At 33.7% G+C, this 21792-nt stretch overlaps 1 protein-coding gene across 8 annotated transcripts in view; it reads left to right on the top strand.

Annotated features, from left to right (window-relative positions):
* Positions 1-21402, top strand: part of LOC128237343 (SH3 and multiple ankyrin repeat domains protein 2-like) — a 62631-nt gene extending 41229 nt beyond the window's left edge. For 7 of the 8 annotated variants that reach the window (XM_052952763.1, XM_052952771.1, XM_052952765.1 and 4 more), the window contains 5 exons: positions 7080-7153; positions 11309-11442; positions 13938-14109; positions 15220-15312; positions 15715-21402. In XM_052952763.1, the coding sequence (XP_052808723.1) occupies positions 7080-7153; positions 11309-11442; positions 13938-14109; positions 15220-15312; positions 15715-18461 (3220 nt within the window). In that variant the 3' untranslated portion in view covers positions 18462-21402. The remainder of the gene's footprint in view (positions 1-7079; positions 7154-11308; positions 11443-13937; positions 14110-15219; positions 15313-15714) is intronic. The other variant, XM_052952767.1, reaches the window with a different exon arrangement.
* The last annotated feature ends 390 nt before the right edge of the window (positions 21403-21792 follow it).

Below are 21792 nucleotides of genomic sequence, written 5' to 3'. Positions count from 1 at the left end.
ATTACACTGTATTGGAGAAAAACGATGATGACCACAGCATTATTTCGTTAAAGTTCATTTAATTTATAGCCAGTTTGACCGATGGTCAACATAGACATTCTCTGAAGCATAAAGGCCTTAATAGAATAATGAGAAATCCATTGATTCAGGTTAAAAAGATGTAATTTGTTCGGGTACAGTTTGTATCGTCACCAAGGGCAAATTTGAAGTCATCGTTCTATAGGTGTTGGTCGTTTTGTGTGGCCTTGAGTCACAAATTTCACGCTGGCTTGTGAAATGGACTGCTTCGTGAAAATCTCGGCAACTAAAACTAAGCAAATAAACGTTAAAATTTCCATATTGTCATTACTCATTCCTGCACGGAGATATTAAAAAGGTTCACAGAGATATTAAACAGCTTTATATCGGTCATAATGTACTAAATGAGCACTAAATATTTGACACAAAGAACAGGGTATTTCAAAATGGCTAGCCTATCTTCTTGTGGGTTTTGAGGATTGTCGATTACTAGCCTTAAATAGGGTGTTAACACAAAACTCCCATAGGAATTTAGGGCACTGTCAGGAAGGTGTTAGGTTAACTAAATAAATCCTCATAAATAATACTAAAACCAAAACAGATTTTTGGTGGGTGTCATTCATTGTAATGTGGGGTCAAATTCCTAAACTGGCAGTAAAAATGATAACATGTTATCCCCTTATCAGACCTACCTATAGTGTAGACGTCACACCATTTGATTGATACAATGTTTTTAATGAAAAAAATTGATAAAGTTTTTGCGTGTCTTATTTCATTCATTTAAGCATACCGATTTTGCATACCTTAGTTCCTGACAGAGTTTTCTTCGAGGTCATTGCTGTGAGAAAAATTACCTTTTGTTTCAGTAGGATCATTGGACAGCTTGCAAAATAACCCTATATGTTCCCTTGATACATCAATCGTCACTAGCCAGCTAATGAAAGCGTTACCAAATTAATAAATATATATTTACAAAATGGTAACCAGGTATCATAATTTTGACCTTGACCTTTATTATTATAGCGTGAATTTAACTGTAGGGGGAGTGTGGTCTACTGGTTTACATGTCTGTCTCTCACCAAAGAGGTTATGTGTGCGCTCCAAACTAGGGGAACTTTCTCATGGTGTCTCAATATGGACATCTCTACTGGTTCTTGTCTAACCCCTGAAACAAACTTGAGCGTGATACTAGAAAGTGTCAGCTTATGCCAGAATCAATCTTCAGTAAGTTCTCTGTAAAATAAAGATGTCATACATGCTGATCTGTGAATGCCTTTTATGGCACTACAGCAAGACAGACTTTCATCTTGTAGAAATCTTTGCGTCAAGAACTAGAGTGGAAAAGTTCTTAAGAAACTAAGTTAAAGCCTATTCTAAAGTTACAACCCAATTACTGACAAAAGCTATTGATCACATTGTGATGGAAATGACCATCTTTCAAACGATTTCAGTAATTGATCTCACAGCGTTGATTGAAAAATTGTCACTTCATATCGTGCATATCCGAATACTGCATTTTGAAAGAAAATCTTTGATGAATCACAATCAGTATTTATTGTCGTTTTAGGTTTGGTTTCTTGCTGTTGAGAACATAACCTGAGTCATTAAAATGATGATAATTGTATTATTAGATATTATCAAAAATTAAGGGCGGAACTCTGAAGTATTACCAAATATTTGCTCCAGTTAAATTTGAATGTATTCATATATAAATTTGTCAATGAATGAGTAAATTCTATGCTATTGTGGTATTGATTGGCAAGCGTGACAAACTTGGTCATGTAAACAGTGATGGAACTTCTATTATAACATAAAGCGAACTTAGTAAAGAAAAGTCTAACACATACTTTGTGATATGTATTTACTTTTTCAATGCCTGCTTCAATAGTGTTGTTGACAACAAATATATGCATTTTTGGTTTGGATCTGACATTGAAAATCTGTTCCAGACATAAAAACAAAGTACCATATATTATGAGTTTAATTTTGTGCAACCAAAAATCTGTTTTAAAAAAACTTACCGGTATTTAAATTGATTGTTTGTTCTTATTCTTTAAAATCTCATTAACTTGTCATTGGTATTATCAATTTTAATTGCGTCATTATATATCAGTTTATTTGAAAGGGTTATCTAAACTATTTTGAAGTAGGTGATTACAGCCAGTGGACAGGGGCTTGTAGGCGATTAGATCCACTTTAAAAACAAGATAATGAACAAGTAATATTGCCAGTTGGTAAGGTTGCAGACTTATTGACACCAAGTCCTTTCAGTGTCTAGGACATTACGCACAGGGGGAGATAATTATAAATTCCAAAAACAATTCAAGGCCTGGTAAATATTTTGGAAGTGTTAGTTTATAATAATTTCTTTAAGCTTGATTGTGACGAAAGCTGAAGCTTATAGAATCACTCTCGAATCTGTTTCCATGGTTGAAACCAGTACTGGTGCCGTGAGAAAGTACCCCTGGTGGGGATCATACGCACAACCTCTTGGGTGAGAACTTGACACCTTAAAACACTAGACCTAACTCTCACCCTATGTGAAAGTGTTCAACATTTCTTACAAACAAAGAAAACACTGCTGAACAAAAATGTAAAATACAAAAATGTAGAAAATTCTTGTCACACAATGTGCACATTGTGTTGCACATTTTTGGGCCTGGCGATAACATTTATACCGTAAATGATTAATTTTCCCATCCTTTGTAAAACATAAAGAATTACCCCAAAGGTACAGGAGATGTGAATTGTTGTTGTAATGTGAACTACAGGTTGTTAATCTGTTTTGTTTGCTTAACCGAAAGATGGCCTTAAAACATCCTCCGCCTTTCTATACGTTTTAAAGGGCAAAAGAATTTCATTCCCATTCAAAAAGTATTAAACTGAAATATTTCATTGATGAAAACATATTAAATTTGATAAATGCTGATTCAGCATGTATTTGAGTGTTATCATGTTAATGAATGTGCAAAAAATGGAGGCAACAAACATCACTATTATTTATCAAAGCACTAAATAAGCTTTATACCTATTTTGTGCAGGTTATGGTGGTTTTTGGTAAGTAATGCGAAAACAAACACTATAATGTAGCACGGTTAAGTACTTTTGCATATATTGGTTAAATTTTTTACTTCTGCTGATTGACCAAGTACAGAAAATACAAAGGGCTTTTTCAAATCCTGACCAATTAATGCACAGATGGACTATCAGAAACAGTGTGGTTACAAAATTGAAGGCTATTTATTCTAATCTGCATTTTTGATAGCCAGCCAAAATATTGCAAGGTCCTGTCAATCGTAAATGACACAAGTGGCAATAAAAATGTAATAAAACTTATGTTGAGCAACACTTGCATAATTTTTGACAAGAGAGGATAACTCCACCACCTTTTTGGGGACAATATTTGGTACATGTCGTACATGAATGTACACAAGCTTTGTTTGTCCAGGAAATGTAGCCCGTTAATTCACAAGGCCTCTGACTGAGTTTCATCTTTATTTGAACATTTCTTTTAAGGTGTCAGCGCGTTATTATGAGCATTTTAATGTTGATCCTTTCATCCTTTCTATGTGTGTTTTTAGACTGTTTCCATGGATTTTTATCGCTATTTAGATATTGAAGAGCTAGAATTTGGTGAATTTTGCTCAGACGAGTATTCGTAAGTAATATTGTGTGGTACATTTCTGATATTTGAAGGAGATTTGATTGTGTAGACTTGTCATTATTGTATGAAACCACATCAAACCTTTAATTACTATCAGATGCTAAAAATTCTGACTTTGGGTTTTTGTCTTAGCTAAAAAAAAATGTTCAATATATACATTGTGATTTCATATTGTTACTTGAAATGAATAATTTTATGTGAAAGCCCGAATAAATCTAAAATGACTGCTTTGTCTTCTTGGGTGACATATTTTAATAGATTAAAATGCACTTAAGTCAGACTAATTTATCTTTTTTCAACAGCAACTTTCAGTTAGGTTTCCTTATTTATCATCATTCTGCTTGGATGCCACTTATTTGTTTAATAATATTAAATGGTAAAAAGGATAAAACCTAACTTGTCTTGAACGGAAAAAGACATTTCTAAAGAGGCTTTTTGTCATATTTTATCAAATTTCATTATTCTTATCTGACATTTTATTACAAAACTACCATAACCACTTCATCCAAAAAAATACCCTTGAAAGAAGATCACTTCCTTAATTTTAAGCAAAATGAAGTTGCATCCCGCTCCCATACGCATATTTTCGACATATTTTTGCTGAAGTAACCTCAGGAACAAAGTCGAGCAGTATATATCATGTACATTGTCAAACAGTTAATTGATTTAATTACTGAAGATAGGAGAAAGCCCAAACACAAGTGATAATGTGATTATAGAGCACAATATTGATAGGGTTTGTCCCTAATATAGACTAGATAGTAGATACTGAAGAAATCGGGTAAAGTCCGAACTGTTACTGTCATGTGACCTACACCAACAAGATGGAGTTAAAAAGATGATGGATGAGTTATGTGTTAAGTTATAACTTTTAAAATATGGCATAAATATAGGAATTAACCTTTTTTTCTATTATGTTCTGTGTTAGAATTTATGCTGATGCAGTATTATGCCGGCCAGAAATATTTATATTTTGGAGATACAATTAATATAAAGACTCTATGTGACAATGTCGAAAGCCTTTGCAAAAAAAAAGAGTAAAAGTAGTGGTAGTGAAGGGACTTTAGGTTCCGGGACGCTAGGGGCATCAAAATATGACACAAAGAAGTCTCGAACAGGATCTATTTTCTCTCAGGCCCGTGGAGCTTCTAAGGCAGCCACTTTGTTCTCCCGATCTGGAGTTTATAGCTCAAAAAGGGAGAATACCTTAGACTCAAGGACCACAACTCTTACTTCAAGGCTAGCTACTTCTAATACACTCAGGGAATTACCTGCTAGTAACTCAAGATCTTATCATTTCACAACTGTGAGATAGTAAGTACAGTAAGTCTGCGGTCCACATTTGGACATGAAGTGATTTTGTACATCATAATTATGTAAGCACAATGTCATTTCAGTGCACATAAATATGATTTTTTTTTGAAATTTTAATCTAAATTGATCGTTAAAGGCTCAGCAGTGGCTGTTTGAAGTGTTTTGATGTATTCAAATATAAAACTTTTCTGTTGTTTTATTTAAAAACATACATATGAGGTGATAAGTTGAGACTTAAAACAAAATTGATTTTATAAATATAATGATAAAAAGATATAAGGCGATAAATTTATGCACAAATAGAAAAAAACACATTCGATCCCCTTTAACACAGGAACTCAAAGACCATTGTAAACAAATGAAAATATAGCGGGTGTATATAACATATAAACAGTTTTAAAATGGTCTTGTTATTTGTCAACATTAAAACAAAACTTGTCAACATTTGCATGTTTATTGTTATTTTTGGGGGTTGTTTGAACATGCATACATTAAAACAAAGAACAGTTTTTTTGCTATCAGGTTATGGGAAGCTTTCAAATGCCTTATTTATCTGTTTATTTCTTTATTAATAAACATAAATAGATACTCTGACCAGCCTGAGAGAGCTCAGTGCTTAAAAAAGGAGGTGGTTTATTTTCCCTATTTTAACAAGAACAAGATTATTATAAGAGGGTATTGTACAATTGATTGGCTGTGAGAAATCTACCAGACGAAATTTCCACAAATGTTCCCTTTATGCCCCTAGGACCATATTATTAGCAATTGTTTTGTTTCCTTGTCAAATTCTTATATTGTACTAATTTAACAGCTTGTTGACTCTATTTGAAAAGTTTTGAAGGAAACAAAAAGAATGCACAGATAAAAAATAAGGAATGTTAAAATTTATAGTTTTTAGTAGCTATAGTTTCAGTACAGATTTACAGTTTCACTTGACTGTTTGATGTTATTTCCAATTTTAAGGAATTCAGTGAACTAATGAATCAGTGTTTTTTTTTACTTAATGAACAATCTAAGGTTATTATGTATGCTATATAAATGGAAGATAATATATACATATATGAGTGTAAATCTTTTATAGTTTAAAAAATGCCAGCAAGAATCTTACGGAATATAATATGTTCGCGTAAACTTCACAGGAAGTTTGATTTGTCTCTGGAAGATGGAGTTGAATGTATTAATGAATCTGACCATGAGGTGACGGTCATTTCAGTGACCGCTGAGAACAAGAAAGGATTAGAAATGTATGTGACACTTTCAAATGGACGCTAATGTTTTATGCATTGTAATTTTCAGTCTGTCTCAGACATTTAAGTATATATATTACCATATAACTTCTTTATTACAAGCAGCTGTTAACTACAGTGCATGAACACTGGATAAGTTTTGCTGCATCGTTAGCACGCTGACTGATGAACTTTCATCATGAATAATATATAGTTATTGTGATGACAACTTGTTATAAAATATTCATAGACAGTTTTTTCTTTTTCTATGTCACCTGACATTTAAAGGTCAGATGGTAATTAACAAACATATTGCAGTTATATTACTTATATTGTCATTTGCAGACAATATTCTTATTTTTCCAACAAAGGAAATACTGTATAATGTTATAATACTATTTTTTGCTTTTCTGTTTTCCAAAGAATAAAGTCAGACCTGTATTCACAGTCATAGCCTTGGCATTGTTGTCACCTTTCAGGCATGCACAGACTTAAACCTCGGACAAAACTTGATAAAGATATTCAAATGTACAGCTAGGCTCATAATTCTGTCTTTGATAAGAGTTATGCCATTCTTTTACTATATAACATCAGACTAGCTTAGACGTTCATTCTCGAGCTCTCTTGTTTACCTTCGTATCGTTGTTGCTGTTATTGTTGTTATCATTTATTAAGTTTAATTCCTTTTATCTGAGAGCTACATGTATAAAGCGTGCAGTACTTGTGTTATAATGAATTCAGTTTCTATTTTGTTTACAGATCTGTATTTTCCTGATTACTTGGCATATGCTGTTGTTACATCACATACCATTTCTATAACTTAACATATTCTTACACAATGATTTTCTCTATTCCAGTGACTATGGTCCGCGTACAGTGGTGCTTCAACGGGCCCCAGAGGGCTATGGCTTTGTGCTTCGTGGTGCTAAATGTAAGTATAATAAGGGACGTGAAACAGTGAAACCATACAATGGTTCTCGTAAATATTAAAATATTTTTGTAAATAATTTAGAGTATAGAAATGAAACGAAAGTCTCACACATTCAAGAAATGAAGTGATATTCCACAGGTTCACAGGTTTTCTTGAACTTGGGAATAAGACCCTTAAACGTCCAGGGGAGATTGGTCTTCTGATACAGATGTCCATCTCTTTTGCAACAGGTTGTGGGTAAATTGATGGACCCTTCGCGTACATGTATGTAATGTTTCAATATAAGTTGACCAGCCTACTTAGCACAATCCCACAAAATAAGTATAAGACAACCTCCATTATTCAAGGGCAACATTAAAGGCTTACGAAAGACAGCCCATCATTAGGATTGAATAGTAAAGTGAAATGTTACATCCAACTCTGACATCTTTCAAACATCCATCATTGCAAAGCTTCGAATTCTATCATAACTGTCAACGCATTGACATCATATACAAGACTTGAATGGGAATAATCATGTTCAGTTTCCTTGTCCCAGTAATTCATTGTTAATATTTTGATCATAATTAGTATTTTAATTGGCGAGTTAACATTTAGATTCATTGTTAATAAGATGTTGACAGTAGAGATTAATCATAAATGGAGTCAAGACCAGGCTATTTCGTTTTGGAATCTTATACTAAAAGCATTTCGTTAGAATGCATTACTACGGAGATTATAATACTTAATTCAGTGAATAACATTAATATGAGATTTTTTTTCGCTTCATATTTGTTAAAAGAAAGGCTAATATTATTTATAAAAGCTGTTTGCTTTTATTCCATGAATTGCAAATAAAGTATAAACATTTGTTTAGGTAACATATGGAACTGTATTGATTATGGCCGAAGTGCTTTCTAAAGGTTCGGTCAATTGTTTTTCAATGATTACGGGATATTATGACGGATTCCTAGGTAATTGAATTGAAACAAGTAATATAACTTCACAATATTTGTATAACAGTGTTAAATATATTTCTCATGGTTTCTGAAAGATATTCCAGTCAGTGTTTCAACAAAAAAACATTTGAATTCATATAGCAAAAAGCGAAGTTTGCTGTCAGAGTCATCTATTAAACAATGGAAATGCTTCGTAAAAAGTTTCGAAAGTTGAGTGTACTGAAAAAGCGACTAAAAAGAAGTAAGTCAGCAGATGATGCTGAAAATCGGAAACAACATGTGGCAATTTCAAAGAGCTATGGTTGCAAACAAGGTAATGCAGAGATGGAAAAAATACATCGGTAAAAAAAAAATCATTTAAAAATACATAAGAAAAGCAATTTACTTGAAATAGTTAATTCTAAAGAATAAATTTAGAATTATTAATGCAAAATTTTAAAAATGCTATCTTCATGAACAAATATAATTTAAACATTATTAGAACTATATAATATTATATTGTACATTAATGCAATGATTTTGCAAATGGCGGCCATGAAGGTTGTTTCATTGTACCTCTCTAATTCAAGTTTTTAAACACATATAGCCTAACATTTAGTGCAGACTAGTCAACAAATTGCAGTTATATTGGATTTTGCTGAAGAAATTGATCTAGTTGATGCAATTTTTATGAGTGGTGATTTGTCAAACTGTCACTGATTGTCAACGACCCTGCCCCCACCAGCTATGTATGTGTGAACAATACACTACAATACACTCTTTGATGTTAAATTTGCATTTAAGATGTCTATAGTAAGAAAGTATTTAAGGTGATTTAATTGTTCTTTGTTTTATTCGTTTTAACACAGTGCTCTTGTATATACTTCATTTGGGAATTCATAGTGAGGCTCAACCCTCGCTCGTGTCTCAATTTATGTATAGACATTAAGAATACAATGAAGAACGCAACATTTAATACTAAAATTAACAAACAAATAATATATAAAAAAGATCATGGACATTTTCATTTATTCAAACAAAAAGTACAAAAGCATTCAATCCTAGCAATATAATATTTCTACATACATATGATTAAAAAAATAAATATTTCCCCAAATCGGAAAGAATGTGTAGATTTATTGATCATTCTAAAACAAAATTGTAAAAAACAAAGAATCTTCTGGCAGGTCCTACGACCCCCATACCACATTCTAAGTTTATAGTTTTCCAGTTCTCGGCTGGCAGGGGTGTACATCCCAATTAAGTTGTGCGCTCTTTAACAATAATGTACCATCAAATCCTGGATCTGCCCTTGAGCTCTTATCTTCCAGTTTCAAAATTCTTATTTATGTTAACCAATATATGCTTTCATTTTATAACTGTTTACCATAAATATACAAGATGTATATAACGATTTAAGTTTCCCTAATTCCGTCCAAGAATGAATATTATATGTAACCTATATGAACTATAAGCAGCTTTCGGTCATAAAGACATATTTGGTAAATCCCCAGAATTTACACTGATACCTAGACGATTTTATTGTTTCTCAGGCTGTCAGTTGTTCATGTACATACAAATTACGGACAATGTAAGGTTGTCACCCTTGACACACATGCTTCAAGAAATGGTGTTGTTTAGATGCCCAGTGATTTGCGGTAAAGCTTTTATGTGAGAAATATGTTGATGGTCTTCAACGTCTGCCTTGTTTTTTGGCTGTCATTTTGTGTTTTGATTAATCATGCCATTTTTTTCTCACAATAACACACATCTGTGGATGTTTTTGTAGATAAAAGGTTTCCATTTATAGATGACAGGACTCGAATAGCAGCCCTAAGTGAACATTTATATTTAGTTACAATCAGAACAAAACAAAATGATAAAACTTCCTATGACACATATTTAAATCATGTATACAGGGATGTAACTACATACAAGACCATATTTAATGTACTGGCCTGTACTGCTTTTAATGGCCAAGGTCCAGTTGCATTCTTCGCCCAGGAAGTTTTGATTTCTTAAAGCATGCAGTAGCGTTTTCTGGTATATCTTTGACTAAATAAGAATGTTTTTAAAAAAAGAGTGCAGACCCTGGTGTACAGTATTTCAATGGAGCTATGCCAGTGACATGGTCAGCTCTGATGAATTTTATTACCAGCATACTGTATCTATTTGGAGCTACATGACTGTACTCCAGTGACATGGTCAGCTTTGATGCATTTTATTAACGTCAAGTATGTTAAAATATGGCAGGAGCTGACTACTGGGGGTCTTTTGTTCAAAGACATGCCTATATTGTTCACATAGCTGGGTGAAGGAGGTGCTTTATTGTCCGATAAGTCCCCGCTATCTGGACACAGTAGTGTGCTGGCAACCGGTCATGCCGATAATGCTGTTTTGGTGACCTGAAATCTCCGGTCTGCTGAACCCTTCACCTGATGTTTCCCCCTGGTTTAAGTACATATATTAAAGGTCTTAACATTTGTGCAATGTTATTTTACCTGACTAGAATATGAATGGCTTGTTAATTCAAATTGTATTGTGGTATTACTAATATAGCCCTAGGAAGTGTTTTGTACTATTATTTCCCTGTAAAGAATGTTAATGCACGGTTAAGTAAATTGTCTGTTTTTGCTAGATGTTAGATGTTTATACTTGAATTCTATTATTAAGCGACTTAAGAGCAATTATTAAAATAATCAATGACAATGTTATCTTACAAATCAAAATATTAGACCTGTTATTAAAGAATGCTTCAAAATGGGATTTCAAACTTTTCATTTTAGTTAGCAAAGTATCTCCAATAAGAAAATAATAGCTTCAATTTACCGTTATAATAGGTATAATATAACAATCCTAGCGCAGCAGAAGAAAATGTTGGAATTATGTTTTTGCAACAACACCTCATTAAGGGCAACATACTTTTAAGTTAGGCTTTTAAAGAACTCTTTTGATGTTAAATTGTTTTAAACAAATTTATAAGTTTTATATTGTGATTAAAAGGGACAGCTATTAGCTGCATTTAAGTCCATTTTCTGAATCAAAATGCCTGGGTACTGATGTACTGATGTCCATTTTAAAAGGCTGTGAGAATGTGACCATAGGCTAATATGTTCAAACCAGTGACCTCTTTGTTGAGAGCTGGACACATAAATCACTATCATACACCCTTTTCAGACTTTTTGAGATATCTTTATAGAAAATTGACATAAATACTAACTGTCTGTACCGTTTCCAGCCCAGTTGAAGCCGAATGGAGAGCTAGATTTCCGGCCGACTGCAGAGTTCCCGGCGTTGCAGTACCTGGATAGTGTTGATCCCGGGAGCGTGTCTGACCGCGCGGGTCTGCATGGAGGGGATTTCATTCTTGAGGTACACGATGGTGTAGAATTATATAAATAAATCATAGTTTTTACATAAACTCTTTATTGTAATTATTTTTAGCCATAAGAATATTTAACAAAAATATCATGATATTGTCAAAGGTATGGAGTTGTCAGGTTCATCATCATCGCAATTCAGTAGCTCAAGCATATTTATTTTTATTAGTTCATGTTATATATTCAGTGTTCTCAATAAGAACCGGCTGCCGGCCAAAATGGACGGTTCAAATGGCAATAGGGCCATTTCAAATTTGGAAAACTAAATGAATTTTCAGTAGAATAAGTAGAAGCTGGTCGTTTACTTTACTATTTGAGACGGTTCAACCAAAACTTATTGAGGACCCTGTATATTACACGAAATATAAAGCTTTTATGGCATTCAAAAGTTATGTAATTTAGAAGGGATCCATTTCATACTGTCAGCACATGAATATAAAATAGATAAGTCTGAAGTTAAACACACAGGAGTATATAAGAAGGTGGACTTATATAAATGACATTGAGTAAATTCCAAAAATAACATTTAATAAGAGCTTGATACAAATTCAACAAATATTTTGCTGATTTAAATGAGTTTGTTTTTAAAAATATTTGATCGCACAAGGCTTGTCATGAATTGAAACCTCTTGAAATCGGTTTAGGAGATTGAAATATACATCTTTATAATGTTTACATTTTGGGATGGTCGAACTTACCGGTTTTTATCTATCAACATTTTATAGGTCACTTTGATAACTCTTTAAATACATCGAAATCTGATATGGAGGAACATGTATGTTTAAAGTAGATATTTAATTTAGAGAAAATATTTGATCAAGAGCCCATATTTGCATATTTACGCATTGTTGTATAGTTCTATCTTTGCTTTACCATTGCCGAAACCGATTTCTACCGTTTCTGTATCATGTAAAATTGCTTTGATACAGATACTAAATGTGTTTCTATATCATGTAAAATTGCTTTGATACAGATACTAAATGTCATAAGAACATGATATATAATTGATATGGAATTATTTCACTTTTGATTTGAAAATCATAATGTCAAAAATGTTGATTTTGCTTGAACAGAACAAAATTGTTTTTAGTCTTCATGGCTGACATGCACTGCTAATGGGTTTGCTGGACAGATTCACATTTAATGATTAAGAAGAGCTCTGACAACCAAAAATACATACACTTCGTTAACCACCCAATTTTCATTTAGTCTTTTACTGGTTTTATTAAGTGACTATATATAACCCAGAAGCTTGTGCTGGTAAAGAGGCATTTGATAGGCAATTTGTGCTAAACACTAAGAAACTATTTGGTCTTCTAAACAATAAGTTGAGGCCTGGCTTTGCCCAGGCTGACAACTTTATCATTAAGAGAAACAAATAAAGACTATTACTTAATTTTGTCTGTGTAGAATTAAAATGAACCCATCAATTTTGTTTCAAAAGCGAAGAAAAGCAAAAAGTACAATAGTTTCACTATATAAAAGGGTGATTTGATTTACTATGTCAGTATAAAGTTCACCTAGCTTGTGAATAGTAACCCATCACTTTGATATTAAATTTTATTTTTATGATTAATGTTTTGAATGTCAATTAATGAGAATTTTGTCATCCATAAAAAAATGTTGGTTTGATCTACTGAGTGACTGTTTGTGTTAACTTCCAAACGTATCGGACATGACTTTGTAGGGACTAATTTATAATTGTCTGTGTCAACATCCACAGCATCATCGATTTTTTTCTGATTGATAACTTTTGAACAACATGTTGTAAAGTCTTCAAATTTGATATGCATGTTGGTTATGGTCAGTAGGTTTAAGGACAAGGTCATTGTGAGCGCTCCTGTGAGGCAGCACAGGCATTTCATGGAAATCTAGTTAGATATTAAAACACAGAAGGCCCTTTAGATATGCTTCATTTTAGTTATGATGCATACAAAACAAACATTTTTTCTATATCATATTTTGTCAAAATTCAAGATAGTACATGTTTACAATATATGAGTCATTTCAAAGTTATTTAGTGGTTTATTGTGTGTATTTGTTTTACAGGAAAAATATCTAATGACATCAGATAATATTTATATCCTTGTATCGGACTTAGTGAAACCAATAGTTGCTCATAAAGTCTTGTTTTTGCAAAATGAAGAATAAACAATAGACTGAAAATGTTGTTACATTTACGTAATCTATGCAAGTACGATAATGGTTCTTATTGATGTGCATACCTTATTTGGGTGTTTTTCTCTGAATCTAAGACCTGAACAATACTTAATACCCAGAATTTTCATCTATTTAAAGCAATTTATTATTCGCCATCAACTTACAGTGATGTCTTAATGTTCTGACATCTTTCATTGAAACCAGTGCCTAATGCACTACTTTAAGGTTACACAACAATAATTAAAATCACAAGCGATGAAATTGTGATTCATATTTTTGTTGACATCTCCTAGTTTTTTAATACATGTTTTGGGGTCCATATTTCAGATCAATGGGGAGAATGTGATCAAAGCCTCCCACGACCGCGTGGTGCACTTGATAAGGTCGACAGGCGATACACTCGCGATGAAGGTTGTGACGGTTCAACCAAGTGGGGGGCGTGCAGACTGGTTTAATGGGGACAAGTCTATGACAATGCCTCACAAAATGAAGAAAAAAGGTAATAGTTTTAGCATGATACAAGTTAAGATATATATTTATTTAAAGACTGTGTTAGCGCATAAAATCTTTGTGTTGAAATCATTGGTCAAAATTAAAGCAGTAAAATAACTATTACTCTTCCTGTTATGACGTAAATAATCTTACATTTAAGTACGAAAATGTATGACGAGCACCTTTATTTGTTTGTTTATAATAACAAACTTATATTTTTTCCTGAAATGGAGTAGCCTGTTCTCGGGTTACCGGTTATTTTTTGTCCTGAATGGTATTGGTTACTTGTTTAATTGTGTAAACATTCGTCATGTTGCAGTTTTTTTGCAATCATTCTGGCATGCTCAATCATTGTTTGATCCTGTAATATATCCTGTCAGTTCCTTCCATTGAATATTTTTAGTATCTAATTTCATACATATGAAATGGCTGCTTCGAAGCTTTTGTTGCTGTCGCATTCTTAGAATGTTTTGTATTTTTGTTTGGTTTTGTCTGTTTTTAACAGAAAAACAGAAGAAATTCATTACAAACCTTTTGAAAAAAAAAATGACAATTTGAAACCATATTAACTTTTGTTGTAAGTGTAATCAATGTAAACGGATTGGGAAAGGTTTTATAAACTGTTTCAATGGGAATTGTTGATCAACATTAAACATTATTATATCACCCCTACTTAATACCTTAAGCCCTTGAGCCATAGAACAATTACTTGTAAATAACAAAAGACATCATAAGAGTTTGCTTGTATGTTCAAGCAGCTTGTTTTAACATTTGAACACCTTTTGTAAACAGTTCTTTTTTAACATTTGATTATGACTACATAATCGAAAATGATCCAAATAGGTTGAACGATAATTTTTCATGATCGATAATTTTTAATCCCTAATATTAAAATTATACTGTAAAAATATACAAAATCTTTTTTCATATTATTAAAAATTGTTACTTTAATGTAAAATCAAATACTAGGTTTACCGGGGTATTCCTAATTATACTCTATATTCATACATTTTCACCTAACAGTATGATTACTGATTTGACAGTTTTTCTTTTATCTATTTAAATGGTACATATTTTTTTTGATCAAGGATTATTCATGTATAATATCTATTTCCAGCAGCTCCTGTGCCTCCACAGAGGGACCCGAGAACGTCTATCTCCATCAGCAAGTCCGAGGGACAGTCTATCAGCGATGAACTGTCTGCCATGGGTACGTTTTTCACACATTTACCTTTATGGGTTTCAATTTTTCGTGTTTTCTTTTAAAAGCTAACGCTATCTGTTGTTTTTTAAGAAACAATGTTGAGGTATTGTGATAATAATAATAATAATTGTTGAGTTATGCCCAAGTTTTTGACTGAAAAACAATGAAAGGGCTTTGGGATTTGATCCGCAGGGCTACTTTTTACTCTTAATTTTGAAAAAGTTTGATCTTTACATCCAATATTCATCTTGTTTATAATGAATAATATAAGGGAGGAAATGTCATATTAAAATACTGTTATGTTTAAAGTCAGAATAACTCCCCAAGTTTGTGCTGAACAAGAATGTTAATTGACATACATACAATCATTATCAGATAATGCTAACAAATATTTTTTTCCTCTTTCAGCTTCATTGGACTCAGCCATTTCGGGGAAGCCGGAGGACAAAATAGCTTCAATCCGAAGTAGAACAGCTGCCAAACGAGTTTCGGTCATTGATGCTGAAAATATTGGAGTGGACGGAACCCTTGGGAGAGCTAAGAGTACGCCAGACCTATTTGAAGGCAGCAAAATCTATGCATCACCTACTGTTCCGGACAATAAGAAATCCAATGTGTATGCAGTGCCTGGTGTTAATGCTTCAACCAGTGGCTCCCCCGTAGGTGTTGCCGTACGCCCCAAGGCATCTCCACCACCACCACCAGGAGAGGACAACTCTCCCAAGAAAAAGGCGCCCAAGCCGCCTGCTAACACTTCATTTGAATCTTCCTCTTCAACAGAGGTTGTGACCATAAACACTAACAAAAGTTCACCATATGCAAGTACAAAGGTGCTTGTTAAGTCAACCACGAAGTCTGAATCACCCTACGAGTCAAGTTTCCGCCCGGGTGACTCAGCAAAAATGAGCGAGGAGCCTAAAGACTTAACTGGCTACAAAGCTGGACATAAGAGAACGCCAAGTGCAGGTGCTCTATTAAACAGAGAGAACACTGAACAGAGCCAGGACACTAATGGTGGTGTGACATTCGCGGAAGATAAAGTGTTAGACCATGCTGCCAGTTTCCTTAAAAAGCATCCTAATGCTAAACTCTTAATGACTGCTAAAGGACAGGAGAGTCTGCGTAAGCGTACTTCCATAAAGATGGAGCCTGCTCCAGATTATGATAGTGACAGTGGAGATGAAAAGCCCCAATCTCCAGTAAAATTCCGGGATTATAAACAGCGCCAGTCAGTCACTGTAATATCAGTAGGTGACAAAAATCAAAAGCCGTCACCTACACAATCTCAGGCATCTAAGCGGTATACAATTCACTCCACAATTCCGTCAGATGACAAGGGATTTTCTATTCCTCCTCGGCCAAATGGCCCCGCCCCCACACCCCCATCACAGAACAGACAGGATACACAGTCCCGGAAATCTGCTGCTCCAACTCCCCCACAAGATAATAAGGTCACAGTAAAAGTGGAAGTGAACAGGGAGCCGGAGGATAATTTTTATGCACCAAAACTGCCGGATTCCCAACCGCCATCCCTTCCATCTACACCTCCTCCAGACTTCGATGACAAGCCCTTCCTCCGGGAGATTCCCAGGGCCCCTGCCCCACCTCCTGTGGCACCTGCTCCCCCACCGCCTCCTCCCCCTCCACCAGCCCCCTCTGCTGAGGATATCAACAAAGTCAAATCCACTGCCAGTGCCGACCACATATCATCCAAACCTGTCAGTCAGGATGCCATTGCTGCTGCAGTCGCAAAACGGCAGGAACGTCTTCATAATCAGGAACCTAAAATATTTGATAACAAGCCGAAACCCGTGGTTCCTCAGATGGATCCAAACCAAGCAGCAATCATTGCTGCTGTTGCTAGGAGGCGGCAACAGCTCGAGAAGCAAGATCAGCACTCAGTGATGGAGTCCATTGAAAGCAGGCTTCAGAAAACTAAGAAATTACAGGCTGCCAAATTTTCTCTGACCGGTTCAAAAGTTGCTAAGACTGACAATAAAAACAATGAATCGGCAAACAAGTCTAATGTGCAATCCAATGTGAAGGGTTTGGGGTCAGTTAAGAAGCCTGAGCCAGCTAAGGCTGAAAAGGAAGAGTTTTCATTTAAGGTTGAGCCCATTAAGGAGCTGCCTAAGATTATCAAGAACCAACCAGGGATTACTCAGATTAAGCCAAACTTTGGTCAACGGCCAGTGAAAAGTGCAAGTGAAACAAAGCAAGCCAATGGTATTGGAGTTAACAAACCTAAACCAATTGAAAATGTTATAGTGAAACCAGCGCCTGCCACAAATAAAGACAAACTTAGTGAAGTGAAAAACGAAACTGACAATGAACAAACAAAATCTGAGAAGAATGTGAATGGACAGTCAGATTTCTTGGCTCTTGCAGAGAAAAGACGCCAAGAATGGCTTCAGAGAAAGCAAAAATCTTCCGAATCAAAATCATCGTCTGCTTCAGGATCCCCAGATAAAGAAAGGTTTCGTAACGGGGAGAAAAAGGGCGTCTCTCCACAAGTTTCGGCTAAGCCAAGTAAACCCTTAACAAATGGTGATGTGTACGCTAATGTTCCACCACCCCCTGCTGCGTTCAGAGATGGTGGGAACACAGACAATAACAATATAGTTCAATTGGAGATTATTCCACCTCCAATGCACTTTTCGTCAGAACACGGGCATGAGACAAGCTCTCAACAACACAGCCCCGCGTTTTCACCAGACACTGCCAGTCTTGTGTCTTCATTATCAACTTTATCCTCACTCTCTGGTGAGGGACGGGGTAACGGTTACGAGGACGTCATTGCTCCTCCCCCTCCTGGCTTCGACGATGGTGATACATCAGTGATTCCACCTCCTCCACAGTTTGACAGTTTAACTGACAAAAAAGCAGGAAAATCTTTTGGTGATAAGCCAGTAAGCGATTGGTTATGTAATGATGTTCTGGATTGGTTGGATAGTTTAAGTATGAGCCAGTACAAATCAAGCTTTCAGAGAAACTGTATTGATGGTAAAAAGTTGCTTGGATTATCAAGAAACCATTACATTGATCTAGGAGTGACGCAGGTTGGACATAGAATGACCATAGAAAGGTCAATAAAGAAAGCAGAAATTAAACAGAAGAATTTGTCAAACAATGTGATAGCCTCAGAGCATTTGTGAATAACTTATATGGAATAAGCATTATTTAAATGGACTTTGTTTGTGCTTTGTGAAAGGTTTTGTACATCAAAGCAGCAATGTTTTATGTCTAGTAATTTCCTAATGTAACATTCAGAGTTCACTGAACATATTTCTGTAGTACACAATATTTCAATAATTATTTACATCTTGTAAACAGAAATTGTATATTAGCTAATAGCCACTACTAATTTATTATTTATCACTAGCCGATCCGAGATGATGATTTTTGTATGAAAACAGAATCGAAACTGTCAGAAAGTTAATACCTTATCAGTTCATGAAAATGCATAAACCTGTCTTTCATGTTTGTGATTATTCATGTTGTGTATAGATTATCATGAGAACATATCATTGATCATATTTTCAGTCTTTATTTAATATTTGGAAATATTAATAGTAATATACATTAAACTCGTACATGGAGAGTTATACCAAACAATAAACATTTATTATCAACATTTAAAATACAGACAAAACCTGTTGGCTTAATATCTTGTGGCTCAATTTCCTCACTGGGTTGAACTAGATGTAAAGGACCGAAAATGTTTTACTTTTTGTAAGCATTCTTGATTGGCTTGTTATTCGCAAGGTTCGAAGTATTTTGGCTGGTCCCTTGGATTACGAGCCAAAGGGTTTCGACTGTAGGGTTTAAAATCAAAATACCTTAATTTTGTTAGTGTATGAGTTTGAAAAAGAATTAGAAATTACTTCTGTTTTTTTCCTGGAGGCCTTAAAATTGATAGGACCAGTTTGAATTCATTCCATTTAAAATGTTGCTCTGCTTCTTATGCGTATAAAAACAATTTTTTACACCATCAGACATTCCATGATGAAATATTATTTATCTACTCATGTACATAGAAATTGTATATAATATACTAATAAGATAACATAATATAATTATATGTAATTGACCATTCAGAATCATTCATACATGTATAAAGGGAATAAAAAAGGACCATGTTGAAACAGATATTGTTCAATTTGCATTTATATTAGTATATTGATTATAATCATATGATTTCAAACATTTGTTATCATCAATAAATGTTTTTTCTTGCCATTTTGTGAATGTGGCCCGGACTATTTAAATCAAGAAAATAGCATGCTAAATATTGAAAATTCAATTTTTTTAAACAATGAATATTCACAATTTGCCCGTAAGAAGAAATTTGCAATAGTACATTGTGATAATGATGGAGGTGATTTAAATTTTTGATAATTGTCAGGTACCATTTTGTGTAAAAAGTATTATATTTGGCATTGTAAATTGGGCCCAATTTCGGCCTCATTTTATTTGAGGGAAAGAAAAAAACACTGTTAATTCCTATCCCATGCATAAGGGTCCAAAATCAAAGGAACCATGAAACGATTCATGGTGATCTTATCATTAGGATGAAAGAACTGTATATAATACTTACTGGTAATATAAGACTTTAATTAGAAATCTTTCTGAATTAACTATACTGATGACTGTGCAAATCTTTATTTGCCAACATAACTCTATTTTATATTACAACATCTGTTCATTTCAAACATAATTCAATGTAAAAGGGAAATTAGAAATTATTATTGATTACATTATTTGTGGTATTGATAATAATGTCAAAATTGTGAATCTGCAGAATCAATTATTCAATGTCAAAATTTTGAATCAATATGTGTATAATCATATGAAAGCATTACGATGTTGTAATATTTTCACAGATACAACAGCAGTTGAATTATCATTTTAACAGTTTCAATTTCCTGAAGAAAATTACAGTCCAAAATATTCATAATGCAATGAATGCCTTGCATTTATCAAATTTTAATTTCTATGAAATCAGAAAGAGTGATTTTTTCATCAGAACTCATATTTAAATAATGGTAAACCCCAAATACTATTATATTGAAACAAAATATGTTTAAAAAGGGAACAACATTATTTCTGTATATATAAATGAAATAAAAATACAAGCATTGCATTTAAACAACTACATAAGTTTGCTTTACTTTGATCAAAGCAAGTGTTTGTATTTTACAGTTTTATTTTTACAAATGCATTTTTAATTAAATGAAAGATATTTTAACAACAGAGGGTATCTCTCTAGCTGTATGTGATTTTACTTGGTCAATTTGATTATGTCTTCTGTCATTAATATTTGTATGTACAGAATTATTTGAGACCACTGCGTTCATTTTTATTCATCAAAATTTAGATAAATTCGTTTGACTATAAACCTGCAAGGGCTCAGAACATGACTGGCATTACTCCATTTAAATATAGAAGGATTTGTGTCCATCATGCACTCAGCCGTTAAGATTGTGTCGTGAATCAATTTTATCTTGCTGTTCAAAAAACAATTTTAACTTTTCTTGCTGTTCAAAAATATTTTAATTTTTCTTGCTGTTTAAAAACAATTTTATTTTTTCTTCCTGTTCAAAAACAGTTTAAATTTTCTTGCTGTTCAAAATTTTTCTCAGATCTTGTTGCATATTTATTACAAAAATTGTTTACAAATTTGCAGCAAGGATAGTATTTTCGTGGAACATTTTGGGAACAAAATATGTGTTTGGCTCAAACCCCAAAGGTGAAACAATTCCTCTCTTTTTCTCAAATCATTATAACAGCAGTACCACAGGTATACATACTGTGAATTACAACATTCAATTGCAAAGAAATTTGAACAGTACAGTAATTGGACTTTTATGGAAAGTTTGAAACATTAACTCAAGCCAGATTAAATTTTAAGTTTTTAGCAGTTTTTTATCTTACAAAACTTTCCCAAGGCAGTGAAGCATGGTCGTTATGCATAATCATTCCAGTGTATTATTATAACATATCTCTGTTGACCATATAATCTATTGTTTCTTGTTATAACTAAATACTTTCTGTTGGGCTTGCCAAGAAAGACTTTATTAAACTTACTGAAACATACACCAGTTTTGTTGTCTTGTGTGTTTTGAAATGGTAGACCTTCTGTCAATTTACAATAAACTTTGTTTGTCATGTTCAAGATGGAAGCTACTTCAAACTGAAAAGTAAATGACAGAATCTTACATAGGATGCTATTTTAATGGCTGCCTGTAAATCCATCAGCTGCATCAATAAAATAATGGGTTACGATCCTTCCCAAATGTAAACCTTATGGCCATTTAACCTAGTGAGTTACAATCTTGCCAAGATGTAGCCCGAAGGCCATTTAACATAGCTGGTTACGATACTTTCCAATGTAAACCTGAGGGCCATTTAACATAGTGGGTTACAATCTTGCCAAGATGTTAACCTGAGGGCCATAACAAAGTGGGTTATAATCTTGCCAAAATG

Source organism: Mya arenaria, chromosome 6 (assembly GCF_026914265.1).
Source record: "Mya arenaria isolate MELC-2E11 chromosome 6, ASM2691426v1".
Taxonomy (NCBI): domain Eukaryota; kingdom Metazoa; phylum Mollusca; class Bivalvia; order Myida; family Myidae; genus Mya; species Mya arenaria.
Note: the sequence above shows the minus strand (reverse complement) of the source record. Positions and strands in the feature narration are given on the sequence as shown.